The 26710-nt window shown below is 43.5% G+C and overlaps 3 protein-coding genes across 7 annotated transcripts in view; all 3 read right to left on the bottom strand.

Annotated features, from left to right (window-relative positions):
- The window catches only part of LOC127590950 (tensin-2-like), a 55744-nt gene extending 45879 nt beyond the window's left edge, over nucleotides 1–9865 (bottom strand). For 3 of the 4 annotated variants that reach the window (XM_052050624.1, XM_052050642.1, XM_052050633.1), the window contains exon 1: nucleotides 9255–9865. In XM_052050624.1, coding sequence (XP_051906584.1) covers nucleotides 9255–9383 — 129 coding nt within the window. In that variant the 5' untranslated portion in view covers nucleotides 9384–9865. Of the gene's footprint in view, nucleotides 1–810; nucleotides 979–9254 lie in introns of those variants that run through there. The other variant, XM_052050651.1, reaches the window with a different exon arrangement.
- A 2606-nt stretch (nucleotides 9866–12471) lies between these two features.
- Nucleotides 12472–16658, bottom strand: LOC127591609 (PTB domain-containing engulfment adapter protein 1-like). Its single transcript, XM_052051874.1, has 7 exons — nucleotides 16501–16658; nucleotides 16278–16349; nucleotides 14175–14273; nucleotides 13961–14098; nucleotides 13779–13883; nucleotides 13592–13693; nucleotides 12472–12763 (listed from the first exon to the last, which is right to left on the bottom strand). The coding sequence occupies exons 1-6, from the start codon at nucleotides 16543–16545 to the stop codon at nucleotides 13625–13627; spliced, it is 528 nt and encodes a 175-aa protein (XP_051907834.1). The 5' UTR covers nucleotides 16546–16658; the 3' UTR covers nucleotides 12472–12763; nucleotides 13592–13624.
- Nucleotides 16659–16825: 167 nt separating this feature from the next.
- sars1 (seryl-tRNA synthetase 1) lies at nucleotides 16826–25083 on the bottom strand. 2 transcript variants are annotated; one of them, XM_052051219.1, is made up of 11 exons: nucleotides 24885–25083; nucleotides 23914–23984; nucleotides 23752–23832; nucleotides 23153–23311; nucleotides 22782–22925; nucleotides 22541–22696; nucleotides 21626–21847; nucleotides 21408–21537; nucleotides 19495–19652; nucleotides 18372–18501; nucleotides 16826–17573 (listed from the first exon to the last, which is right to left on the bottom strand). In XM_052051219.1, exons 1-11 carry the CDS (start codon nucleotides 25018–25020, stop codon nucleotides 17431–17433), a joined length of 1530 nt encoding a protein of 509 aa, XP_051907179.1. In that variant the 5' UTR covers nucleotides 25021–25083; the 3' UTR covers nucleotides 16826–17430. The 2 variants fall into 2 exon arrangements, with proteins under 2 accessions (XP_051907179.1, XP_051907190.1); XM_052051230.1 differs by lacking the exon at nucleotides 24885–25083 and adding an exon at nucleotides 24375–24423.
- Between the last annotated feature and the right edge of the window lie 1627 nt (nucleotides 25084–26710).

Below are 26710 nucleotides of genomic sequence, written 5' to 3'. Positions count from 1 at the left end.
GCTCCAGCACCCCCTGCGACCCTAGTGAGGATTAAGCGGTTCGGAAAATGGATGGATATATTTGGGAAATGGCAGCATAAACTCCGAGGAGACGTGTTGTCACTGTTATATGCAACAGTAACATACCGTTATATTGATCTGTATTAAACATAAAATACAAATTGAAAACACAGACCTAAAAGGCCAGGTGGGTGCCGTGCAACAGTGCCTGGCGTACCCATCAATGCGTGCCCCAACCGGGGTACCATTCACCAATGGACATTCACGTGTTCCATGTTAATTCACCATTTATCTAATGTAAAATATGTGCCTTGGCTCAGGAGAGTTTGGGAAAACACTGCACATGCAGACCGTGCACGCACGCACACGTCTACGCGCACTGGTGAGTTTCATAGTAATCCTTTAACTGTGTGACATTAACGCCAAATGACTTGCTCTGACGCAGTAACCCCGAGGGGGAGAAGGGGTAGGGTGGGGCGGACTGCTTAATGCATCATATGACCCCCCACCCCCTCTCACCCCCTCCCGAAGAGGCGCATGTCATTGCAATGAAGTTAAACGTTACAAGGAGTCAGGCTGTTGTGAGAGAACTTATTTGCGCGATTTTCTCAGGCCACGAAGTAAGTCCAGCGACGTGAATTCTGCAGTTTGAACCGACGTCGTCAAATTCACGCGGAAAACATGCCACTCAATCCAAAGTGCGCATCACTCATCCGGACACAAACACAAACACACAAACACACACTAGTGTGTCGAATTAGCAAGCACACTCGGACTTCATCACCCGCCTGTCACACTAGTTGCTCTTACCTTGCTCACTTTCCCGCTAAACATGCTTCCAGTGGTTGAACTTTCAACGGGGGCCCCTCATGCCGAGGCGAGCTTCCACGAAAACGGCCACACTCTTTGACTGTTGCTGCTATGAGATCACTTGTTTGCTCTGCCCCGGTCCACCCTCCGAGTGTGTGGTGGTAGGGGGCGGTGGTGGTGGTGGGCTGCACAGTACAGGGTGGGGCCACACGCAGATCTGTGCTTCTGGGGGCGTGACATTACCTCTTCGCGCCCTTCCATTGGTCGCTTTGGGAAGGGGAGCGCGAGATGGTCCTTCCGGATTGGCTCAAATGACGCCTTTTGTCACAAGGCGCAGGTACAGTATTGAATACAATACACACATACAGTACGTTATACGTATAGTACACACACACACACACACACACACATTCACACACACACACACATCTATAAATATGTCCACTTTTGCACCAAAAATTCACAGAATGGGGTTCAGCCTGCCCCCATATGGTGGCATTTTAATGCAAAAATGTGGAATAATCCAGGTGATTGTTTCATTGAACTGTATGACCAGTAAATTTTCTACTTGCATCCCTAAAATTTAAGGTTCGCAGCCACTGTGCTCCTATGAGAAAAAAAAAGACTGGAGTCTTGAAAGGATACCTAAATTGGCTTTTGTCAAATCCTGTTTTAATTTTTTAAAAAATTAATATACTACATTTTAAATGGTTATTAATCTTGAAGTTTTACATTCCGTTCTGGATGGGTGACAAAGAAGCAGTGGTGACTTTGTATTATGGGCATCAGGACATTTAATTCCCGTCCAGAAGCTGCAAGTGGTGAATTTTATTTCACTGTATATATTATATACACTAAATAAAGCAGTGATTCATTCATCCATCCATCAATTTTGTAATCCACACAAGGGTAGCGGGCGTAGTGAAACCTATCCCAGTCATCTTCAAGTAGTAGGCGGGCGACACCCTGAACTTGTTACCAACCAATTACAGGGCATACATAGGCGAAGAACTATTCATGCTCACAATCACACCTTGGGACATTTAAAGCTTTCAATCAAACCATCGTGCATGTTTTGGGGATATGGGAGGACACCCAGAGAAGACCCAGGCACGGGCAGAAAATGCAAACTCCACCCAGGAAGGCCGGGGGAGGGAATGGAACCCTGCACCTCCGCACTCTGAGGCGGACGTGCGAACCAGCGAACCAGTCGACCTCCGTGCAGCAGTGATTCTTTTTTTTTGGGGGGGGGGGGGGGGGGGGGGGTACTGTCCCAACACTGACACGGCTGTTTATGAAGCTATTTCCTGAGCCCTAATTTTCCTGCCGAGCGACAATCGCCATGACCAGGAAAAAGAGCACAATAGCTCAAAACGTGGTTCACTTGTAAAGTTTATCAATGAATCTGTTTTGTCCTGTTGTCTGTTAGTCTTGACTCTAGAACATTACCATCGAAATATAAATCGGATTTAAATTAAATTAGATAGAGAGAACCCCCCTCACTCCCCCCAACCATTTCTCCCATTAAAAAAAAATCAAATACCAGTTCAATAAGTGATCAGGACGTGGTGCTGAAAAGCTGCAACTCACGGCAATGTTGCTCAACACAAAGTATACAGTGTGTTTGCACTGCCATCTAGCGGCTGAAATTAGATGACTGCGCGCCAGGATGACGTCATGATTTCTCGGGAGCTTGAAATTCCATCCGTCTGTTAGGTTGTGATATAATTTATATGTACGCACAGGTAGGGATGTTGGGTAAAACTGTCTCTTTTCCAATCACAGGAGAAGTTGACTGTCGTTCTGAACCTAAAGGCACTTTGTACGTGCCAATGCAGTCCATCCCCTCTTGTGATACGCATGGAAATCGGGATTTAGATTTTTTTCTTTTTTCATTTTCTATTTCTTCTTGTTGGTTCATAATTTACTGTATATTTGATGGAACGTGGAAGGGGGGAGCGATTTGTCAGAGAGTTGGATTCACAATGAAAGGTAATACTGAAATAAGTGTCATGAGCTAGTGCCACTCATGAAAGTCATGAGGACAGAGAGACAGGAAACCGATGTTTGGAGTTGGAACGAGGCCATGGGTCGGTCGCCGAGGTGGGGGAGGGTTCCCGCGTGGAAAGGGATTTGGGGAGTTGAGGGTGGGAAAGTGGGTGAGGTAGAATGACTTTAGATGTTGTGAAGTTCATCAAGTCATCATCATTTAGGTTGTGTTTGTATGCTCTGTCCAAATGAGGTAACATGGACCAAGGGTGGACAAGGCTAAATGACGAAAAGGACGGAGCGGGGGGGACGAGGGGGTGCGGGCAACAGGAAATGAGAGGAGGAGGAAGGGGAGGAGGCATAAAAAGCGGCGCTGGATTGTGTAAAACAGCACTCAGCCAGAGTGTTGATAAAGTGCAGCTGTTTAAGAGCAAGAAAGCATGAGGGACGACTCGCTCACGTGTTTTTCTTTTTCTCAGACACTGCAATGAAACAAAACATATTCAGCAGGTATAGGAGGTGGGACTGACAACCCACATTTTCTGGAAAACATGCCGATGTAATGCAAAGCATTATAAAGTGATCGTGCAAATCGTTTTAAAACTTCAGCGAGTGAGCATCTTATGGCTGAACATAATACGCCATTGTTTTTTGGGGGTACGTCGGTGCTGACCACACAATGGTATTGGTGATTGCAAAGAAGTAAAGTGTGATATCCGTACATCCTTAAATGGAAATGACTGATCGCAAAGGATGTGGTTGCTCAAGATAATACCGTATGTGCAATACAAATAATGAATCCATTGTAAGCTGTCCTGAGTCCTCAGCCCTTGACAACGTCCCGGATTGGTCATCACTGTCAACTTGTGGTTCCCAATCGGCGTGTTACAGCGCATGAGCGTGTCAGAAGAGATCATGAGGTGTGGTGCAGAAAATGAATTTCACTTAATTGGTCAGAAAATCATTCTGGACTACAATTGATGTATCATTGTTTATGAATCTATACCAGAGATGTTTAATGACAGGGAGAACCATTCTATGATCTTCCACAAAATGGCAGGAAGTACATTTGCCCTGGTGTCCAAATTCACGTGGCCTCAACTCAACTCAACTGTATTTATAGAGCACTTTATAACAGCCATTGTTGTATACAAAGTGCTCTACATGGAGCAACTATCATATATACAACAATAAAACAAGAAATCAAAAGCAAAGACGGTAGAAAGCACCAAACAGTAAAACTAAGATCAAGTCAAGTCTAGTCAACAGTATTTATAGAGCACTTTCAAACAGCCATCGCTGCATACAAAGTGCTGTACATGGAGCGATTTAACATACACAATAAACAGTAAGACGAATCGATCATAAAGGCGGTAGAAAGCACCAAGCAGTAAAATCAAGAATCAAGTAAAATCAAGTCATGCTGAGTCGAACGCCAAAGAATACAAGTGAGTAAAACTAAGATCAAGTCAGGGTCATGCTGAGTCAAATCTACCTTCATGGCAGAAACTTAATATCGTAATATCTGGCCTGCGGCCAACCAACATTCTCCCGCTCTTCGACACCACTCGACGCCGCTCTTCTTCTACGCTCGTCCAGTGGAAATTCGCCACCGTTTATGCAGACTTATGCAGTCCATGAAGACTACATGAGGACGACCCTTCGAAGGATTCAGCCCGTGAAAACTTACTCGATGATGCAGCCCTCAAATTGAAACGTAGCTAACGTCTAAATAAAACTACTCAATTTATTTTAACATCCTTCCTCGTTGCCAAGATGGTGCCACCGCAATATTGTTAATGCGGCTCAGTCACACTTAGTGGCTGGTATGGGAGGAAGAAATTATATTTTTTTCTAAAGTGGCTGTGCATCCAAGTGCGTGTGAGTAGACAGGCAGGCATACATGTGGTTGTATTTTTGGTAGGGGTCTGGGCAACCCCCCCCCCAAAAAAATGCACCGGGGCCTATCATCAAGATGTTACTCATCTGAGCATGAATACAAAGCCAACGGCTAAATAAAGGTTGTGAAACACTGTTTTAGGGGAGTTTGGAGACTGTCAAGGGAAATGTTTTATTTCTCTTCTTTGCCCTCCATAATCTGTAACAAAGAACAAGTCATCTAATTCTGGCCCAGACTTTGGTCCAGATAATTGTTTCGAAACCACAAGAATCTAGCCTACAGTATACAGCAACCACATTCGGAGTTGAAACCACCTTTTTTTTGTTGGTGTTGGGGTTTTTTTTTGTTTTCGCTAACACGGCCTGAGAGAGAATGTCTTCAGTTGTGTTCTAGTCTGTAGTGGCGCTATATTTACCAACAGATGTCCCCTTAGCGTCTCGAGTGTGTTTATAGTGAATGCCTGCGGCTGCAGTCCGCAGTCTCGGTCACTCTAAATGTTGTTGTTCACATGAAAATTACAGAGGGCGATGGACAAATGTGATACAAAACATCACAATGCCAAGTCAAATTAGTTTTTCTAATAAGGGAAAGCAAGAGCGGTTGCTACTTTTCAGTGGTGGCTAACTCTTTTGGAAGATGAGTTGAGCATGCTAGCTTGCTAGTAACTTGCCAGAGATTTACCATACGGCTTTTGGTGTTGCTGTGAAATAAATGCTTTGAAAGTCATACAAATACTTTGGCCTTTATTTTCGTAGATGGCGTACATGCGCTCAGGCTTAAAAACTGTCGTCTCTTCATTTTTGTGGCGGTAAAAGCCTCGTTTAGTGTGTCTGGGAATTTGGCAGACCGCGTTGCGAACCGATGGCGCCCCTGGCGCATCTGACAATTCGGTGGCTGAAAGGAGTCGAAACATAAGAGTAGATGGAACCAGGTCGAAATTGTGGAGCAGAATTTGACGGAGGTGCCGGGAGAGAGATTCTGAGCTATGTAAATATGTGTAGTGGAGGTCATAGAAGTTCATTTGTAAACATAAACAGTGTTCATTGAATGTATAAGTCTTGTCTTGATGATATTTTTAAAACCACCCACCAGGGGCCACAGCCCACGATCAAGGTGGAATGCGGTCTCTAAGTTCCCACTTCAAAGTGATCTGTAATTACCATGGCCAACTTTACATCATCCGCAAGTGGAGATTTTTTTTGCAATTCCTTTTAAAGACACTTTGCGAGCGTCAACCTCATGCAAGGACGGCAGCCTTGTAGACTGTGTGGCTCTCCCGCACTGAAGCAAGTAAACTGTGTTAATGCCCACAATGGAACAGACGCCCGTTTCTAATTGTGTGCGTCTGCAATTTTAAAAAAACAACAACAGCAACAAACAAACAAACAAAAGAGAGAAAAATCCACCCATGCATCGAGTTACGCCTTTCAATGAGAATGTAAATGGCGCCTTAAGACTTAAAACGGCAATAAATTCCATCACATTTCGTGGTGGAAAAAAAAATACACTCCCTGATGCATACATGCACATTTTGTAACATTTATATGTCAACTCTTGCCATAGCTTCTCCACTACATACTTCCCATTCCATACCAATACTGTATGTGATGATCAAAACAAGTTTTGGATGGAACAAAGATGGATGGCACCACATGTAAAAAGAGGTCTCAACTTCATGACTTTTGCTGTGGTTGTTATACTCACTTAATGGCGTCCCACAAGGGTTATATCGTTTAGCGGAGCTCTGAGTGTTAAACGGAATCATATGGATTCAAACAAGAAGCAATGACAAGCAATGATTGAGGGTCACTGTTCGTGACATTATTGAGGGTGGGTCTCAAATCCGACAGGATCGTACACGACTTCAAACAAATGCAGAAAGGATTAAATGCACATTTTTGGTAATGGTATATTAAGATATTTTGTGATGTTTTCTTTAAACAATGTATATCTTCTCAGTGAAAAACTCTTGAACCTGCTTTGAGATGATTGCATGACTTGGTGACTTGCTTGCCTAAGCAATTTCAGAGATGGACTCTGGAGCCTGCTTTGACGACTTCAGCGATAAACTATTGAGCCTGCGTTGACGACTTCATAGTCTGCTTTGCTTGAATTGTCGAAACTTGATTGTGATCAATGCCACTTGGTTACACAACAAACAGTGTGGCGTAGGGAGGGATGAGAATGGCCACTCACCCCTCCCGATGCTCACACTTTAGAGGATAAAAGGAGGGGAGCGATGCTCCTCAGCAGAGTCTGCTGTGGGTTAGCATACGAACGCCCAGCTCGTATTGAAGCTCACTCTACTGAGGGTGTTGGCTCTCCACCCTAATGGCATACGGTAAGAGTATATCATCTTTAGCTTCATACAACTTGTTTGAACTGTGTCATCACTTCTGTGTGGGACCAATAAAGTGCCTATTGTTGGTAGCCAGAAGTGTCTTGTCGTTATTTCTGAGTTCCTATCTCCGACGATCCTTTATAAAACTTGATATTCATTCAAATTGAATATCAGAAGTGTTTCAAAACAGGTAATAACAAACAAATATGATGGTAAATATGAGAAATAGGAATGACATAGCACAAGCTACAAAGTAGCTGTAGCCTAGCCAGGAAAAGCTGTATACCACCTGTCACAGGTCAGTCTTGGTACTACTCTTATTTTTCCCTCATCATGAACCGGAGTCTGGCGCTAAAAAAAAAAAAAAAAAAAATTGATGAAGAAATTCTCCCTCTTTTTTTTTGCTGTGTCTCAAGATATGTTTAAAGAAAGAAAAAAAGCTACGCGTGACTTGACATTTTCGATCATGGTCAACTCCGGAAGCTCAACAGAAAACATCTCTCCTCAGAAGAATCCATCCAAAAGTATATGATTTGTGGATCCTACACCTTCATTCATTCATTCATTCATCTTCCGAGCCGCTTGGTCCTCACTAGGGTCACGGGGGGTGCTGGAGCCTATCCCAGCTGTCTTCGGGCAGTAGGCGGGGGACACCCTGAATCGGTTGCCAGCCAATCGCAGGGCACACAGATACGAACAACCATTCGCACTCACACTCACATTTAGGGACAATTTAGAGTGTTCAATCAGCCTGCCACGCATGTTTTTGGAACGTGGGAGGAAACCGGAGCACCCGGAGAAAACCCACGCAGGCCCGGGGAGAACATGCAAACTCCACACAGGGAGGCCGGAGCTGGAATCGAACCCGGTACCTCTGCACTGTGAAGCCGACGTGCTAACCACTGGACTACCGGGCCGCCCAGATCCTACACCTTTCTTGACCAAATATTTACAGGAACAAACCACGGTATGTAATCTGCTATTCACACGCTATTAAAAAAAAAAAACCTTGAGACAAACAAGTCCATTAAAAAAAAACTCCATAAATAGAAGAAACATCAACTCTTAGTGTGATCGAGCTGCTTCCCACAGACATTGACTCTAACAGGGGTCATTCGCCGCCGGTTGACGTGGTCCAGAGGGCGCCGCATTCCCACAGAGCTCACCATGTGATTTTGGCCCCGCGGGGACATGCGGTGCAACCAAGCATGTGTATTCAAATATGGAACACAGATGGCAAAAAAAGGCAAACGCATGGGGAGACAGAGACCGGCCGCAAATACTTGTGACTGTCCTAAAAGTCACAGAAAACAGGTATGTGCACAATAAACCGTCTTTTAACGTGCTATCTTCTCATTTTGCCACTGAAAAGAGCAGTAAGCAACTACTTGACATTCTCCATCTGCCGGCCAGACTGCCCTCATTGTGCATTGTCAGTGCGCCATCGCATTACAGTACTGACAGCATCACGCCCCGCAAGGCTGCTTTTTGTGTGGCCACAAATGTGCACTGGGATGACGACGTTGTCGTCAAGTCAAGTCGCGTAGAATAGATTGTAAAATTTGATCTGTCGTTTGAAGCTCTCTGTTTGAAAGTTTGCTACGCCGAAACATTTTTTGCCATCACAGGTGGTCGTGATTTAAAATCCAATGATGAGTGAATGACGCCAGCGTGCGTTTTTCTTTTTAAAGATGATTCCATCACGTGTGTTTTTGTAAACGTTGAGGACAGCCGAGACCAAGAGTGGGGTTTTTTTGGGTGGTGGGGGGGTTGTAAAGTCAACGTTGTCTTCAATTGCATAACTACTGTACATTACATGACATACACTCCACAAATCTTTGTCAAAGACAATTTTGTCGCATGTCATTTTGTCTTCGATGAGTATAACCCGCACATTTTTCTGTAAACTCAAAAATGAAAATTAAATTCCATAAAAAAAAAAAAATTTTAACTTTTTGTAAAATTTGAAGAAATTTTAGTAACACTTAATAAAAAAAAAAAAATAACACAAAATAATTTAGTCTTCAACTTCATCACATAGGCCCCCCATGCTCCTGTCATCGTGGAACACGTTTTAGTCTCACACAGACAATTCAATGTCATCATTGTTTTTGTCAAGAATAATTAAGTTTTCAATTTCACAACAGGCGTTTTGAAATATTATATTGTAAGCACCCCCCCCCCCCCTACCCCCGATCACATTCCCACACTGACCTTCATCAGCCTCATCGTGCCACTGTCGCTCCTCTCCAGGCTGCGACTCCTCACGGACGGGTTCCTGACCACCGGCACCGCTTGCACCACGTCCTCCCCGCACCAGTCCGAGCTCAGGACGCAACCCATGTAGGTGGATGGGGTGGGAGGTGGGGGGGTCCTGACTGTCAGGGATGTCTCCACCTGCTATCCACCACTCGTCCCCGTCTTCCCGGTCCACCGCAATGCCTCGAGATCGGGCTCCCGCTCAGCTGTTTTTGTCAGTCGGAAAAAGAGGAGATGGAGGCCCTTCCCCTTTTCCTGGCTCTGGTACAGCCTGGCTCAACTTGCTCAAAGGGACAGAGGGGAGGATATGCTCACCCCCCCCCCCTTTTCCTTTCAAATTACACTTTAAAAACAACTCTTACTCAACTCCATGCTGGCACGTGGGGACCCATTATTCTACTTTTCCCACGCACGCTTTCCTACTTGCCTTATTCCTTCGACTCCCCAGTATCCATCGAGACTTTCTTCACTCTTTTCCACCCTTCCCATCCCAAGAACACACCTCCCTTTTCCCTCTCCTGAACTGCCCTGCCTCTGCCGCTTAGCTCGCTTACCTCACTCTTATATATGCGCACACAATTACCTCCCTGTTCTTACCCCCCCACCCCCTCCCTCCCCCCACCTTCCCTCATCTCATCTCCTTTGGGCTTCCTGCCCCCAGATGCTGGCGGCCTCCCCTCTCGGCCGTCTCAGTCCCAAAGCACATTGTTGGTATTGTCTGGAAAACAAGCGAGAAAACCGCAACGGTGACGGCGGCTGATAGGATGCTCGTCACGCCTCTGACTCAACCTCAGACTCTCTGTGCCCAAGTATGTCAACAACATATGATCCGTTCAAGCCGAGACAACCTGAAAAAGGGACCCGACGAGTGCGGTAAGGAGCACTGAAAATGCCGCGCGCGTTTCTCTCGTCTTGCTTATTTTGAAACTAATCTGTTCAGTGTTGTGATGGCTGCGCATGAGCTCACAAGGCCTGAACAAGAGAGAGCGGACCCCCTTAAAAGGCAAAATTCTCCATGCACCTCCACAAGACCACACTCCGCCCCCACCCCCGCCCTACCCTCCACATCTTTGTTATTACAGGCCCTTTTGCCTCAAGAGAGCCTTCCAGGAGACCTTCCCCGATAACGAATCCTTCCCTGAGAAGACTAGTAGACCCCCTAAAGCAGGCATGTCCAAAGTCCGGCCCGGGGGCCAAATCCGGCCCGCGGTCGAATTTCATCCGGCCCTCGGCCCCCGTCATAAAATCAGTGCCGTCTGGCCCGCAGGTTGGGCGCAATGGAACACGTGTTGCATTGACTGAGGTCTCGTAGACTGGTGAGTGATGTTTCATAGAGTACTGCTTCCCTCTAGTGGCTAAATGAGTAATAGCATTCACTAAATGAGTAATAGCATTTAGACACTAGAGGGCATCACTCACGAGTTAACAAGACATCACTCCGTGTTTATATTGACTGATATGTCATATTTCAAATGAACCAAAATAAATTCTTAAGATTGTTGAAATTAAAATAAAAATGGAAATGTGAAACAGACTGGCTTACTAAAATTTGTTGAACAATATTGTTGTTCAATGTAAAGAATGTCAGCCAAGGTCGGCCCCCCGACATTTTACCACATAAAATCTGGCCCCCTTGGCAAAAAGTTTGGACACCCCCGCCCTAAAGCATTAAATTTTACAAGCTCCTCAGTTTTCTTTCAAAGGTTCTGCTCGCAGACGTGAGCTCATAATTCAGTGTTTACAACTCCACCCCCCCCCTCCTGATTTTACATGCTGTGAAATTAACTATTTCTAATCAACTGTGAAGATTCCTCGCTTGTACACTGCGATTTTGCACTTACAAGATATATATTGTGTGTATGTGTGTGTGTGTGTGTGAGGGGGGGTTATTTTCCACAATATTTTATTGTCCAAAAGTGTCTTTCAGCATACTTGGCAGGAACGGTCTACACTCAGTATGTCGTTTGGATGAACAAAGATTTAATGGCTTATTTCTGGAAGATGGCGAAATGAGGAAAAGGTGGAACAACAGAGTGAGGAATAGGTCAGAGGGAAACATCCAAATATGGAAAAAGAGCGCAAAAGGGGGGTGGCGGTGTAAACAGAAACAAATCCATTTATTCACCCCGATGATGGAAATTTCAGTGCCAGAGTTGCAAATGTGTTTTGGTTGGTTAGGCATTGATGTGGCTCTCATTGTGTGAGGCTTGACAGCCTATTTGTTGGGCTAAAAACAAAACAAAAATACAGGGTGGGTTGTCTATAATGAGGCCTCATGAAGTATAACAAGACTAACAGTCTTATATCTCACTGGTCTTTTTCTCATGTTTTGTCTCTGTCCAATTTATGGGTACGATGCAACATTAACATATGAACAAAAAAAACTGCATTTTTACTGTATGCAGTTAGGGAAATGAATAAAATGATGTATATTTCATACAGTAGGTTTGTATGTATAGTCATTCATTCATTCATTCATCTTCCTAACCGCTTGATCCTCATTAGGGTCGCGGGGGGTGCTGGAGCCCATCCCAGCTGTCTCCGGGCAGTAGGCGGGGGACACCCTGAATCGGTTGCCAGCCAATCGCAGGGCACACAGAGACGAACAACCATCCACGCCCACACTCACACCTAGGGACAATTTAGAGTGTTCAATCAGCCTGCCACGCTTGTTTTTTTGGAATGTGGGAGGAAACCGGAGCACCCGGAGAAAACCCACGCAGACCCGGGGAGAACATGCAAACTCCACACAGGGAGGCCGGAGCTGGAATCGAACCCGGTACCTCTGCACTGTGAAGACCACGTGCTAACCACTAGACTACCGGGCCGCCCTTGTATGTATAGTCTTCCACTGAATTCATACGCGACTGTAGTTACTTCTGATGGGAATCTTATAATTTGGAAACTTTAATTTGGGGGAAATTGAGGATTTTTTTTCATTTACGTTTTTCGTCATAAAGTTGACAAAATTGTAATTCACCGGCTCTCCACTAGGGTACGACAATTGCACTCAAATTATTTTAGCGTTCACTCACAGACTATTTGGGAACAAATGAGGGCTGTCTGTTCATTTCTCACATTGTACCATCGTGGGATTTTTGGTAGTGTGTATTGAACAAATTATTTTTAACATTTTCATTACATAGAAGCTATGGGGTTTATTGATCCATCCATCCATCCATTTATTTTCTGATCCGCTTTACACTCACAAGAGTCGCGAGGCATACTGGAGCCCGTCCCAGCTGTCTTTTGGGCAGTAGGCGGGGGAAACCCTGAACCAGATCGTCAGTCATCAAACATCTAAAACTGTAAATGTTTGTTAAAGGTCAAAAGAAAGATGGTGCGTACAAAAGACGGAAATAGAGTGCCGAGGTCAGCCTGCTCAGTCATCATGGAAAGGACGGGAAGAAGTTGATCTTAAAAGTCAGGTCAAGACTCGTCGTGTCCAGAATGATGTGATGATGCTGCAGAGAGAGAGAGAGAGAGAGAGAGAGAGAGAGAGAGAGAGAGAAAAAACTGCACTTTCAAACTCCCTGTGCAGCATAAAGCAGACTATCAAAAGTTTAAAAACAACGAACAAAAAGCTAGCGAGTAACGTACAAAGATTGGTAGAAAACAGACTTCAATATTTCAGCAGCCAAGCACGGACAAGAGTGTCAGCGACGTTATTTTCCCAGATGTCTCCAAGTTATTTGTGTACAGTTGTTTCTGTGATGCTTTTTTTTTTTTAACTGCGTTTTCATATGGATTCAACTATGAAAAACGGTGATCCCAATAACAACATTCTGACAGTTGCCATACGTTTATGAATTTGTGTTTTCCTGTTCTTGTTTTGTTGGTTCATTTTACAATGACTCGACATCGTTAACTTTCAAATAAACAAGGAGGCCGGTTCGTTTTGTTGGTAGGCTATACAGTAATCCCTCGTTTATCGCACTTCATGGAGACCAAAACCACCCGCAATAAACGAAAATCCGCGAAGTAGCGACCAATTATTGCGCTTGAGCAGAGCCACACACACACACGCACGCACACACACACACACACACACACACACACACACACACACACGCCAGCGATCCCGCTGCGTGCAGCAGACGTGTTTATGATTAGTCAATTAAGGATGATTAGACAATTAAGGATGGAAGAGACCTGCTTTTTGCAGACTTAAAAAAAAATGTTTTTTTATTTATGAATATGTTTGAAAACATCTGCGATGCACCGAAGCCGCAATAAATGAACCGCAAAATCACTGTGTTCCCTCGCTATTTATATACTGTATAGTTAGTTACATGCAGGCGCAGAAACACTCCAATCTCATCTTTTTATTGTTGGTTGTTCTTGTCCGCAAGCCTCCTCTTGAGCTCGGAATTCTCCTTTTGTAGCATTTTGTTCTGAAAGTGACAAAACAGTGATCATGTTGTAGACTATTGGACATACGGTAGATCGTATCATCATTATAGCCGCGCGGCTGCCGACCTTGTGCCGGAGTGCCTCCACGATCAGATCTCGACTGCCCCTGACGCTCTCTTCTTTTTTCGCGGCTCGGAAGACGTCGCCGATGGCCGAGACCAGCACGTACGACTGGGAACAAGTTTTGGAAATTGGGAGTCGTGCCGATAGGCCGACGTATAGTTGGTGTGAAATGTACGCATGCTCACCAAAGTCTCGCTCTTGAACAAGTAGCAATGGTACATGTCGACCGCTGGGTGTTTGGCCACAAAGCCGAACACTTTGGGCGACAAGGGCAAGACGGCGCAGAAGGAAATAGTGGGGAGGGGGCAGGTGTACAGCAGAAACTGACGGGAGGACAAAGTTTGTGTCAGACGAGGATGTTTGAAGGTCTTGGTTTTGTTTTTGGGGGGTGTTGTGCACCTTGGTTTTGTTTTCCAAGATGTCAATGCCGCTCAGAGACACAAAGAGATGGACTTTGCTCTTCTTTCCAGCCTTTTCTGAAGCGTGTGGGTCCGGCGTCTTGTGAATAACAGGGGACAGCTTTAAACGGTGTTTATCACAACATTATGTACACCTTCGAATGAGATCCAATGTGAGAAACCTTTTTATAAAATGTCGCTTTTCCACCTAGGGGAAATATGGCCCGGAAGCCAGGTAGTGTCCAACCCCATGCATTCTTTCATTTGACGTTTGAAACAAATTTTTGTCACAGGCTCCATCGTAGTTATGGTTTCCCTTGGATGGTGAACCCTAATAAATGTAAGATTTTACCTCATATGATCACATATAGGCCTATAAAACAAGTTGATGGATAACTGGTTTTGAAATCCTAAGCTCGTAAAAACTTTTGTTGTACTTTTCAATCCATTTTAAAAGGTGGTCTGGTGGCCAGCCTTGAGGTTGACATGTATTTTAAAGTTTCAACAACTTGTAACAGGAGACCCACATCCCCCAAAGGCTAGTTAAAATCTCTTTAATTGGTAAACCGATTAATTGGAAATTTAAAAATCTATATGGCGGCCCGGTAGTCCAGTGGTTAGCACGTTGGCTTCACAGTGCAGAGGTACCGGGTTCGATTCCAGCTCCGGCCTCCCTGTGTGGAGTTTGCATGTTCTCCCCGGGCCTGCGTTGGTTTTCTCCGGGTGCTCCGGTTTCCTCCCACATTCCATAGACATGCGTGGCAGGCTATTTGAACGCTCTAAATTGTCCCTAGATGTGAGTGTGAGCGTGGGTGGTTGTTCGTCTCTGTGTGCCCTGCGATTGGCTGGCAACCGATTCAGGGTGTCCCCCGCCTACTGCCCGAAGACAGCTGGGATAGGCTCCAGCACCCCCCGCAACCCTAGTGAGGATCAAGCGGCTCGGAAGATGAATGAATGAATGAAAAAAATATATATACTCTATATTGGTAATCACATCATGAAAATGAATCGTTCAACTATTTTGCGCGAGGTCGGCTGCAATCTCCCGATGGGGAGTTTGCATGTGCATCCTCTGATTTACTCCTACATTCCAAATACATTCATCCATCCATTTTCCGATCCGCTTATCCTTACAAAGGTCACGGGGGTGTTGGGACATATCCCAGCTGTCTTTGGGGACACCCTGAACCGGTTGCCAGCCAATCGCAGGGCACACAGAGACGAACAACCATTCGCACTCACACTCACACCTAGGGACAATTTAGAGTGTTCAATCAACCTCCCATGCATGTTTTTGGAATTTGGGAGGAAACCGGAGTACCCAGCGAAAACCAACGCAGGCCCGGGGAGAACATGAAGACTCCACACAGGGAGGCCAGAGCTGGAATTGAACCCGGTACCACTGCACCGTGAGGTCAATGCGCTAACCACTGGACTACCGGGCTGCCATATATATTTTTAAATTTCCAATTAATCGGTTTACCAATTAAAGAGATTTTAACTAGCCTTTGGGGGATGTGGGCCCACTGGGCTGCCCATTCCAATACATTCATGCTAAATTAACTGAATACTCTGCATCACCCTCCCCCTCCAGCCCGGTAGCTCCTTCAGCCAGAGACTGTTACACCCGCGCTGCAAGAAGGAGAGATACCGACGCTCGTTCCTACCGACTGCTGTCAGGCTGATGAATAAAAAATAACAATCATGATAATAATAATAATTAAATGATGTGAAGGAAAATTGTAAATAGTACTGCGATTTATCTATTTTGTGTTCATATTGCATTTAATTGAAAGATGTTTGTTGTTTTTTTCTTTCTTCTTTCTACATACATTCTTGCTGCTGGAGGCTGTAAATTTCCCCAGTGTGGGACGAATAAAGGATATCTTATCTTATCAGGGGTGACCAACTATGGTCCTCCAGGGACCCCATCCAGCATGTACGCAAAGTCTCACTCCTCCAAACAAACCTGATTCAAATGAACAGCTCATCAGCAAGCTCATTTGACAGCGTCAATCAAAACAAACTGACGTTTGGATTCACGTGTATTGGATCTCAGGTGTACTTTGTGAGACACCATGGAAAGAGTGCAGCTATATTTTACCTTGAGACTCTGAGCAGCTTCCTCCAGGATATTTAGTCCGTTATGGCGGACCACCTCCACTCGGCCGAGAAACTAGTGTACACAACCACATCGGGTGATGCATAAACCAGGATTGTTATATCGCAGTAATTCACCGCACTGAGATCTTTTGATTGAGATCGTATGTACATTATTCTCCGATTTGCTGAATTGTCACACCCAAGAATCGGTCGAGAATACTTACCTTCACTGTAAAAGAGATCTCATTGTCATCCTCTGTGTCACTCATCGTTGCTGCGAGAAGATTCGGCCAAGTGGGCAACAGCTCTTATACACACACAACGTATATATCAGTAATGGAAATAGAAATGTAACTTCAGCTTTCCGTTTTGACAGCAACTTCCTTTAGTGGACGGGACTAAAGTCTGCTGGAGTTAATGAATAACTTGCGTCTTCCTTATTATCTGTTATCAGATTTCCTTGGTGACCAGTTGCAAATGAAAACTGCGCAGGAATTTAAATGGGAAAGGTATTTTTAGGACAGACAAAAGAACAAAACCAAAAAAAACTTCCATATGACCCGGATTTAACATGCTTACAGTCAGAGCCACTCGGTGAGTCTCTTGATACAGGCTGTCTTAAGTTCTAACAGTGACATGATGAAACAAGAGGGAAAAGGCAATATGAGGAGAATTCAGAGCCTCAATTAAAGTTGACACATCAGAAATCATCAAGATACAAATTTACCACAAATTTAGTTGTGACAGCTTTCGAACATGCGCCAACCTTTGGAGGATTCTTTTTTTTCTTTCCCAAATTGTGTTTGGCCGTAAATGAACTTTTGAGGACAGATTTACAGAAGTACTAAACTACAGTGGTCCCCTGCGTTTCAAAGCACGAGCAAACTAACAAACAAAAAAGTCTGAAATTACAGTGATCTTGTTTATGTTGGGCTCGGAATGTGAGTGAGCCATTTTATGAGATGGGTTCTATGACAGCCGAAAATTGCACATGAACTCTCTCTGTGTCATTTCTGGGACAGACTGTTAGAATGGAGCCAACAAAAGCATTGCGGAGAACCAACATTTATCATTTAAAACTGCCGGCATTTGTTTTCTTCCCTCTCCAAAAGAATTCGGTGTTCCAATTTCATGGCTTTTAATCATTTGCGCATCTAGGAGTTGTTGACCGACATCTGCTCCATGGCGTCGGGGAGGCTCTGATCTCCCGCCTGCTTGTTCTTCTGTTTCTTTGCCTTTTTGGACATCTCCTGGTCGATGGGCGCCGGTTTGACAAACTTGATGATTTCGGTCATACCTTGATAAACAGCACAGACAAGTGGACAAATCTGGTATTACAAAGCAAGCACAAAACAGGATATTTGGTCACCCTCCTCCTGTGCGGTGTATCGACACTTTTCGCAGGAGACAAAGATTGAAGCCTGCTACAAATGGCAAAAATACTTGAGTACACCCTGAACTGGTACCTAAAAAAATAAAAAAGAGTATGAAACGACGAATGCCAATGCCAAACAGTGAAGATTCAGGACCACCTTGCATGTATCCACCTCTTTTCACGATTTTAATCCAAAACATATTCTTCAACCCAAATGGAATCATCATTGGCATTCCCTCCAAGATACTTGCCTCATGAGGTGTCACTTGGCATACAAGCATACTAGTGGTGAGCCAAGTTTGCATGCACTACACAAAAATGTGCTTTTCTTGGGGAGGGGAAAAAAAAAGCCTCAACAGCCTGAAATTTGCAAGGTTTTTATAGTACCTGGAAAATGGCAGGTTTTACAAATCATCACTGTTGTGTGAAAATACGTAAGTCCAATTTTGTCACCTTTTAAATGTTTCCATGAATGTAAAAATGGTTTCAAATGGCACAAACGGACATCATGTATTTTTCACAGGACAGCGACGAGAGGTAAACAAAGCTCGGGTCGAGTCTGTCAAAACATTTCATCAAGTTCCCAGCCCTACAAAAAATGGAAATTTAAGTGACGTAACTAAAAGTCTCCTCCGGCCGCCACATCTGCACACGGATTCAACAAAATGTCATGCTCGTGTTCTTGATCTTAACAGCTTTCAGCACGGTCACTCAATTTACCAGGTGGCATGAATTCCCTGAGCTTCTCTGGAACAAGGATGCCCTCTTCTGTTTGGTAATTCTCCAGGATGGCGCACATCACGCGTGTTGTGGCACACATGGTGGCGTTAAGCATGTGAACAAACTCTGCCTGGAAACAGGAAAAACAGGGAGTGTCTTCAGAGTACAGCCAGAGATGAGGGTGTTTCCAAAAATAAGTTTCCTTGTGCAACGACCGGCACATTTGCAAATTTGATGTCTTTCCGCAATGAAAATTAAGTGCTGTGTTGGGAAAAAAAGCCGATGACGAGAATCATAGTTGTAAATTCAGACTCCTACAAATATGTCGGTCAACTGTAACAAAAGAATCTTTTGTTGAGAAAACCGAGAAGTATGATGTTGTAAAGCTTTTTGAAGTCAAACCCAAAGCGTCCCCCAAGCATCGATGGTTAGGAACCCATGGATGCATAAGATTACATTTGTTATTTTCTTCTTCAAAATGGTCACAGAAACAAAGTGGGGCCTGGAATTGCACCGTCTAAGACAGTGGTGGGCAAACTACGGCACGCGGGCCGATTCCGGCCCATTGGTCTTTTTAATCCGGCCCGCCGAAGGTTGGTCCACAATTAAGGTTCGATGTGAATGATTGCATTCATTTCAATTGGACTTGTAATGACAGGCATTTCACAGCCAGGTGGCGCATTGACTTGAAGTTGCAGAACACGGGGAGGGGGGGGGGATCTTTTCGACCACCTTGGACCTCTGTATCGCTCTACTTCTACTGGTCTGATCACAACCCATCTGCAGCAATGCACAGGCTAAAATAGGTCATCAACAACACTGTTGTCATTTAAAAAAGTATATTAAAACAGTACTTTCATGCTTTTGTTCGGTTGATGTTTGACATGGACTGTCAACAAATGCATTTTTTTTGTACCATAGCTCATGCTGACCTGGCCCTTCTGTCAAATTTTAAAAGTCAATACGGCCCCCCGAGCCAAAAAGTTTGCCCACCCCTGCTCTAAGGGGTGCTGTCAAGTAGTGTAACGCATGATGTCTCACTTCCTTCATCGTGACCTCACTGATACTCAGGGTCATTAAACACTTACAATGACCAAAATGTATCGATTGCTGCACTGCCCACCTTGTCCATCATTTTTTTGGTCTGTCCGTAGCGGATACGCAAGCGTCTGGCCTGGTAATCGGTGCAATTGGAGCAGGAGACCAGCTCACGGAAAGCCCCGGATCCCGGGAACCAGGCCTCCAGATCCAACTTTTTACTGGCGGCGTGATTGAGGGCACCTGAAGATGAATGAGATGAGAGTTCACTTGAATTCAAACGACTGAGGAGCACATCCTTCAAGGCCATCAGTTTCTCTCTGTTAAAAATAACCAACGAGCGCTTGCGAGTTGTCTTCATTGCCAGGATTTCTCAACAAAGTGGCCTCGTTCTCCTGGTAGTCATCTTTTCACTGATTGGTCGATGGAAAATTGCTATTTCGCTGCAAAAAGGTAATGGGATGTGTTCCTGCCAATGTATGTGTACATAATACCACGTTGCTGTGGATCTGGTTTGTCATTAATGGCAACAAGTGATTAGTTTCGTTTCACCTTCTTTCTTTTGGTTTCTTTTATTTCTACAGCCGGTTTGTGTGTGGGCTGTACAAGCAATTAAGAGCAAGGACTTCCCTTTTCAGTGCTGCCGACCTAGCGACACTGTGACATTTTTCTGGTGACAGTAATGGTCTTGTTTCTTCTAATAGGCGATAATAAAATGTTACTCCATTGGTATCCTGAGACTTCTGACTGCCCCTACTTAGCAATTAAAATTGTGGCGGCTTTTCTGTAGGGTGGAGAGAATTAATGACATTTTGAATTCATTTCAATGGAGAATATTGATTCGAGATACAAGAATATGTGTTCCAAGTTCGGTCACGGAACAAATGTTAAGTGTTCTTTTGATGGCGGCACGGGGACCCGCAGTGGCTCCTCTTGTTGTCCGTTTAACCCTCGTAGTCCACCGCTTGCGATAAATGTAAAATTATGTCTTTGAATCAAAGGCAAAGGCATTTGGAAAAACACGAGAGCTGAAACGTATGGGGGGGGGGGGGTTCTAAAATGGCCTAAATTTCATGACGTCACCGGCTGATAATTCTCAGGCATTGCAGCAATAATAAAAAAGGTTTTGATTCCGTAATCTTCACAATTTACATATTTTGCACCATAGAGACCCATTATAATTCATATTTTTGAATGCATCGTAAACCTAATGTGTAAACATGCATTTCACGCGATTTTTATGTCAATCAAACCAATGCATTTTACATGAACACGTCCGGTCGGGATTGTTAGTAGGGCTTGGTTGGGACCTCCAGACACAATTTTTTTTCCCTTTTGCAAAAAATAAAGAATAAAAGATCTCAAAGAACTAATAAAAACTATATATGTATGGATAGCACAGATGCCTCTGAACATTTTGAGTGTTTGAAAGAAAAAAGAATGTTTGTATAACACAAAATACATCATTACAAAAATTGTAAAATGCGTAACTTAGGTTTTTTTTTTAATTTGAAGGACCCAAGGGTTAAGAGGGAGGAAATTTCATCTGTGCAGTATGTACATTTGACAATAAAGTTGTACTTGATTCTTGAAATAAACCTCCTGAGTTGACAAACTAACCACTGTACTTTGATGAAATGTAAAATGTCTTAGTCGTTAAATAGACTCGGAGTTACACTCCATTATTTTAAGATTTCTATTTGCATGATTTCATGCAATCCACGCGTTATTTCAATTTTTTTTTTTTCTTGTCAGCTAGATCAACACGATTGGACAACGAGAGGCATTTTAAGACCTTTGTCAGCGTGAAGGTATTTTAAGAATATCATTCTTTAGTGACTTTTAAGAATTAATTGTGGAAAATCTAATGGAAGCGTTTTTTTTTTGTTAAGGATCTGTGGACAAACTACATGTTAATCGATGGGGTTTCCTGGGGAAAACAATCTATTGTGCGTTTTGAAATGGCAACAGATGGGGTAGATAAGAGGTCAGACATACCGGAGACGATGTTGACGATGCGATATGGAATCCCGAGAGACTGGTAAAATTCCTCTGCGGTCCCGATCATTTCATCAAACATCTCCCACGATTTTCCGTCGTGCGGTGATGCATAGACAAATTGCTCAATCTAAGAGGGGGGTGTGGGGTGGGGGCAGAAAACATTTCAGTGCCACTTTAAACGGATCAGAAAACCATCTTGGTCTGACAAGGCCAACCTTCTCAAACTGATGCACCCTGAAGATGCCACGTGTGTCTCGGCCGTGAGAGCCCACTTCCTGTCTGAAGCAGGTGGAGAAGCCGCCGTAGCGTATGGGGAGGTCCTCGGGTTTGAGCCACTCTTCCCTCAAGAATGCCGCGATGGGCTGCTCGGAAGTGGCGATGAGGTACTTCTCGTCGATGGAGTTGTCGTCTGCTCGCTCGCTGCCTTTACCGATGACCTACACAGGAGGTAAACGACTCAAACTCAAGACAAAAATTGCCGCGGGCCAGCATGCAGAAACATAATTACAGTGGTGATTGATCAGTAACAAAATGCTAACTTCCCTTGCAGGGTAATAGTACATCTTATTCATTCCAGCTATATATTTAAGAACCATACTTCAAAAGTAGCAATAATCCTCTTTTGGGGAAACGCCGCACCCGGTTTTCTTCTTTGTCATTTTGTTATTTTCAACAAATTAGTGCCACTCAAAATAACACGTTTGTACATTAACGGTGGATAATGCGAATGGCTTCATTGTTTTTGCTTATTGTTGAATTGTTTTCTGTAAATGTGGACTAAAATGACTATGAAGCTTTGAAAAAAAAAAAGCAGAAGTCAGCATTCTGTAATTATCAGTGTGGCCAAGATGTTGTGGACTTTATGGGTTATTAGTGCAAAAAAACAAAAACAAAAAATAATACTGGACAATTCCCGTTCAACAATACACTACAAAAACTCACAATTTCAGACTTTCGCATTGGGTCTATGTTTTGCTTTGTGAAAAAGATGAAAGGGATAAATGTGTCTCGGTTAACATTTTTCAGAAACACCTTTTAAGATAAGATAAGATAAGATAAGATATCCTTTATTCGTCCCACGTATCTTATATACTTATTTACGTATTACTCTCGCTTTTGAGATGATTTACCTTGTAAAGCTCGTCATCAAATTGGCTGAGCTGGGCCACTTCCTGCATGACTTCTTTCCTCATAAAGAAGGGCGTGTAAAGCATGGTGTAGTTCTTGTTGTGCAAGATCCTCATGGCGTAGTTGATTAGAGCCTGTTCAAGGAACACCAGCGGGCCCTGAATAACAAGAGAGTCGAAGCGTAAGGAAGGTAAAAGACAGGAAAGGTCGGCGAGCGTTTGTGGACATGCTCCACGAGTTCACCTTCAGGAAGTAGCCTCGACTCCCAGCCACGACGGCCCCCTTCTCCCCCTCAAAGCCGTCAATCATGACCACCAGGTCAACATGCGAGTACTTCTTCTGGACACTGCAGTCACCCCATATACGCTCCACCTTATTGTCTGCATCCTACAAAAATAGCAACAGACACCAAGATGGGATTACTAACGAACATTTGCGTGTGTGTTTCTGTGTAACAGACTTTTTTTTAAAAATGGGCACCAAAAGTGTACTTTAATTCTCTCCATGAGGATTCAACTGTACAAGTCTGAAAGTGTTTGCAGTAAATGCATGCGTGTTTGACAATACTCTGGTACTCCAACTTCCGGGGGGAATTCTTGAATTCAGACACCCACCTCATCGTTGCTGATGGGCACAGATGGGTGCAGAAGATTTCCAATCTCCCTCAGGTATGAGAAGCGTTCCCCCTCCAGCTTTAACCGTTCACTATCAGTTTTTAGCATGGCCTCATCCACCAGAACACGCACTTTCTTGATTTGGGTCACTGTTAGGGCCTACACAGAGAGGGAGGGAAAGAAAGGAAGGAAGGAGGGTGGGAAGGAAGGAAGGAAGGAAGGAAGGAAGGAAGCCACAATTAAAATATACAGATTAATTACTTATAAAAACTCTTAAAGGGGACAAGTTATGGAAACTTGATTTTTCATGACTTGTATGCAAATTGTTGGCTCTCTGGATTATCAAACCAATGCCAAAAACGTAAACCCATCTGCAGTGTCTGGATGAGCGTTAGCGAATGTGTCCGCTTCATGCACCACATGCATGCATCCACAACTCAAATCAACAAATAATTTGTAGCTTGTTGTTGAAGTTTTATGAAAGACTGTCAGAGACCTTTTACGACAACTCCTGGGGACTGTTTTAAATTGAGATTTGGGGGGGGGCATTTCTCTATTTCGTACAAGTGCAAACATGTAATCACTCAAGTACCACATACCGAGAGTATATCTGCCGTGAGCGCCTCCAGATTCTGCGCCGCTTCAGGGATTGACTCATCTTCCCCAACTGGTTCTTTCCTCTTCAATGACATGATGGGTCAAAGGTTAACAAACAAAAATAAATAATTCGACACTCCTTTTTGTAAAGGTCAAGCCGATACCTTCATTTTCTCGCCAATGCTTTTGCTGCAAAGGTTTTTTGCTTTGTTGAGGTTGTCTGCAGTGAAGCGGCCTGTGTAAGACAGTGAGCGATGCATTATGAGAATATTTGTCATGGACAGCACTCATGGCAATTTCTTTGCAGGTGAACTCGGACAATCATAATACTGTATAGTGCAGTGTGCACAAGAAATCAAAGCAACAAATAAAATTGTGTACTGTATCTGCAGTGTGGGTCACAATGACACGCGTGGTGGAGTCAACCAGCTGGGCGAGGTTGTCAAACGAACAGTCGGTATTGCGTCAGATTGCACGTTCTTAGCCGGCCAAGCTAAACCAACTCAACGTCATGCATCCCACATAACTAGGTATTTAATTAAAACGACAGTGGTGTTTGTGTGTGCAGGTGCCCATTTTCGACATTCACACAGTTAACCAAAAACTATTGCCTTTTTTGGCTTACTTTCCTGGCTGAGTGACGCTAACATTAGCCCCATAGCGAGGTAGCATATCCAGACTTGACACATCTCACCAAACCCTCGTGAAAAACGCGATCTGTCAAGGCTAAGTTAAAGAGACTCGTTTGAGGTTTGAAATGAGAACAACACGGTAAATTCGGGGAAAGTTAACCACGCCCATTGTAAAAAGTTTAATTGAAAAATATTGAATGCACTGAGACCTGCACTGCAGGTGAACGCGAAAGCCACTGCGGCGTTGGTCTGGGTAGAAACAAACTACATATGGATAAAACATTACTTTTTTAACCGTATCCGTGTGCATTTTGATGCCGAACAGTGGCAATGTCCTTAAATTATCGGTTCGTTTCACGTGTTTAAAACACGCAACTAAAGGGCAGACGGTAGAGACAATATTAAAATCAGTGAAATCGTTAACGGCGTTACACTGATGTTAGCATCAGTGGCTGCGATGTTAGCATTCTCTCCTGTGACTGAATGAGGAGGGAGCGTCTTACACTTTCTCCATTCTGTATCCGCAGCGACCAGCTTGTCGACGAGCGTAACATCCTTAAAGCGTTTCCTTTGACCCTCACGGATAAGTTCAGGATCACCGCCTTTGTCTGTCCGAAAGAGGTCCAAGTCGAGTACCATCTCTCCACGCTGTCACGTTCGCTGTCCGACACCAAGAGAAAGCCGGAATTGAGCTCCAGCGTGTGTTCCGCTTCTACTGTGTTGCCAGCTTCTGCTACTCCAGCCACGAAAATGCACCATTTCAACCTCAATTATGCTTTATTTGCTTTGACTTTTAACATATTCACTTTAAAAAATAATGGTTAAAGATAAAAAAAGGAACGAAATAAAGGTTTGGATACAGTTACGGCGGTTATTGCATCAACCTATGGGAAGGGTTAACACGTTTCTGGCAACCCACAACATCGCATGAAATACAAATACGTAGAACTCCCCGACGGATTTTATTTAAGTGCCAGTCAAAAATTTGGACCAAACTTCAAATTTAAATGACCCTACAGGTCAATAAATTCAAGCTATTAACTTTTGATAATGCACGGTTATGAAATGAAAGACATTCATAGGCATACAGCATCACAAAGCTGGCTGAGAAAATGCCAAGATATCTGAGCAAATTTGAGATGGAAGGTTACAAGAAGTATTATTTATAAATACAGGAATTTATTGTTTTGACACATCAAGAAAACATTTTCCCGCTTTTTAGGGACTATTTCTATTTTATCTATTACAGTACTGGAAGATCGTGCTGTCATGTCGTAACCGTTTACAACCACTAGAGGGCAAAGTTGCTCGACATTGCCATCTTGATCTTGGCATCTCATTACTTTCTGTCACACACATTTTTTTTAAAAAACTTACTGTCGTTTGTTGACAACTCGAGATAATCATATATCGTAGAGTGATTGTCACATGACACATTGAATACACCCAAGGGCACTTCTTTATTAGATTTTGGGTATAGAAAAACAATAGATAACATACGATACAAAATAATTTATAGAGCACTTTCAAACAGCCATCGCTGCGTATAAAGTGCTGTCATGAAGCAATTTAACAGATACAACAAACTATAATTAAGTCGTTTATACATTACAAAGATTGTCTCCTCTACTCTTGTACATATGTTTCACAGAAGAGCTTTTATATTAAGTTACATCATTAACCATGCATCATATCATAAATATCACAAAATGCATAGTGCACAACAATGCATAGTGCACAACCAGTGCAAAGAGAAGGAGAACCCGTTTTAGCGGGATGAGGTTCTACACAAGGACTGCCATACATTGTAAAAATGAATCTGTGTAAATTGTGTTTATGAAAGCTGACTACTATATTTGAATTGTTAGTTGAAATACACACATTACAATGCAACAAGTCAAAGTCAATGGGAGTACTCATTGTCCATCGTACAAAAACCTGACTCCTACTCACAACTTCGAAAACCACAATTCACACATTCATACTCATTTGAATATTGTTCTGGCACAGTATACTGTACGTATATGATTTTGTGTAAAACACATTTTTGAAACTCCATACATAGATGTAATAAATATCAAACCAAGCACACCACAAATAGCTTATTCATAAAAATCAGTAATCACAGCATTGCGACATTTGTTTCACAATATGTCTTTACATAGAACAGCAAACTGTATGAGAACACTTGTTTCAGAGTACGTTCATCTCAAGTTCTCGTACATTCTGCGGTGCAAATAACTACAATTAATACCATATCGACACATTTCATAGGTCAAAGTGCATTGCTGAGGTAGAAGGAAAATGTTCATGGGGGACATCAGCGGTA

Source organism: Hippocampus zosterae, chromosome 2 (assembly GCF_025434085.1).
Source record: "Hippocampus zosterae strain Florida chromosome 2, ASM2543408v3, whole genome shotgun sequence".
Lineage (NCBI taxonomy): Eukaryota > Metazoa > Chordata > Actinopteri > Syngnathiformes > Syngnathidae > Hippocampus > Hippocampus zosterae.
This window is presented reverse-complemented; position numbering and strand designations above follow the sequence as displayed.

Excerpts from the sequence above, each read along its gene's own strand:
- LOC127591609 (XM_052051874.1), bottom strand. The coding sequence starts at position 16,545 with ATGAGTGACACAGAGGATGACAATGAGATCTCTTTTACAGTGAAG. Across the intron at positions 14,274-16,277 it reads AAGCTGCTCAGAGTCTCAAG|ACGCCGGACCCACACGCTTC; the intron begins GTAAAATATAGC and ends GTTATTCACAAG. Across the intron at positions 14,099-14,174 it reads TCTTGGAAAACAAAACCAAG|TTTCTGCTGTACACCTGCCC; the intron begins GTGCACAACACC and ends TCCTCCCGTCAG.
- sars1 (XM_052051219.1), bottom strand. The coding sequence starts at position 25,020 with ATGGTACTCGACTTGGACCTCTTTCGGACAGACAAAGGCGGTGATCCT. Across the intron at positions 23,312-23,751 it reads TCACGGCAGATATACTCTCG|GCCCTAACAGTGACCCAAAT; the intron begins GTATGTGGTACT and ends CTCTCTGTGTAG. Across the intron at positions 21,538-21,625 it reads GGGTGCATCAGTTTGAGAAG|ATTGAGCAATTTGTCTATGC; the intron begins GTTGGCCTTGTC and ends CCCCCCTCTTAG.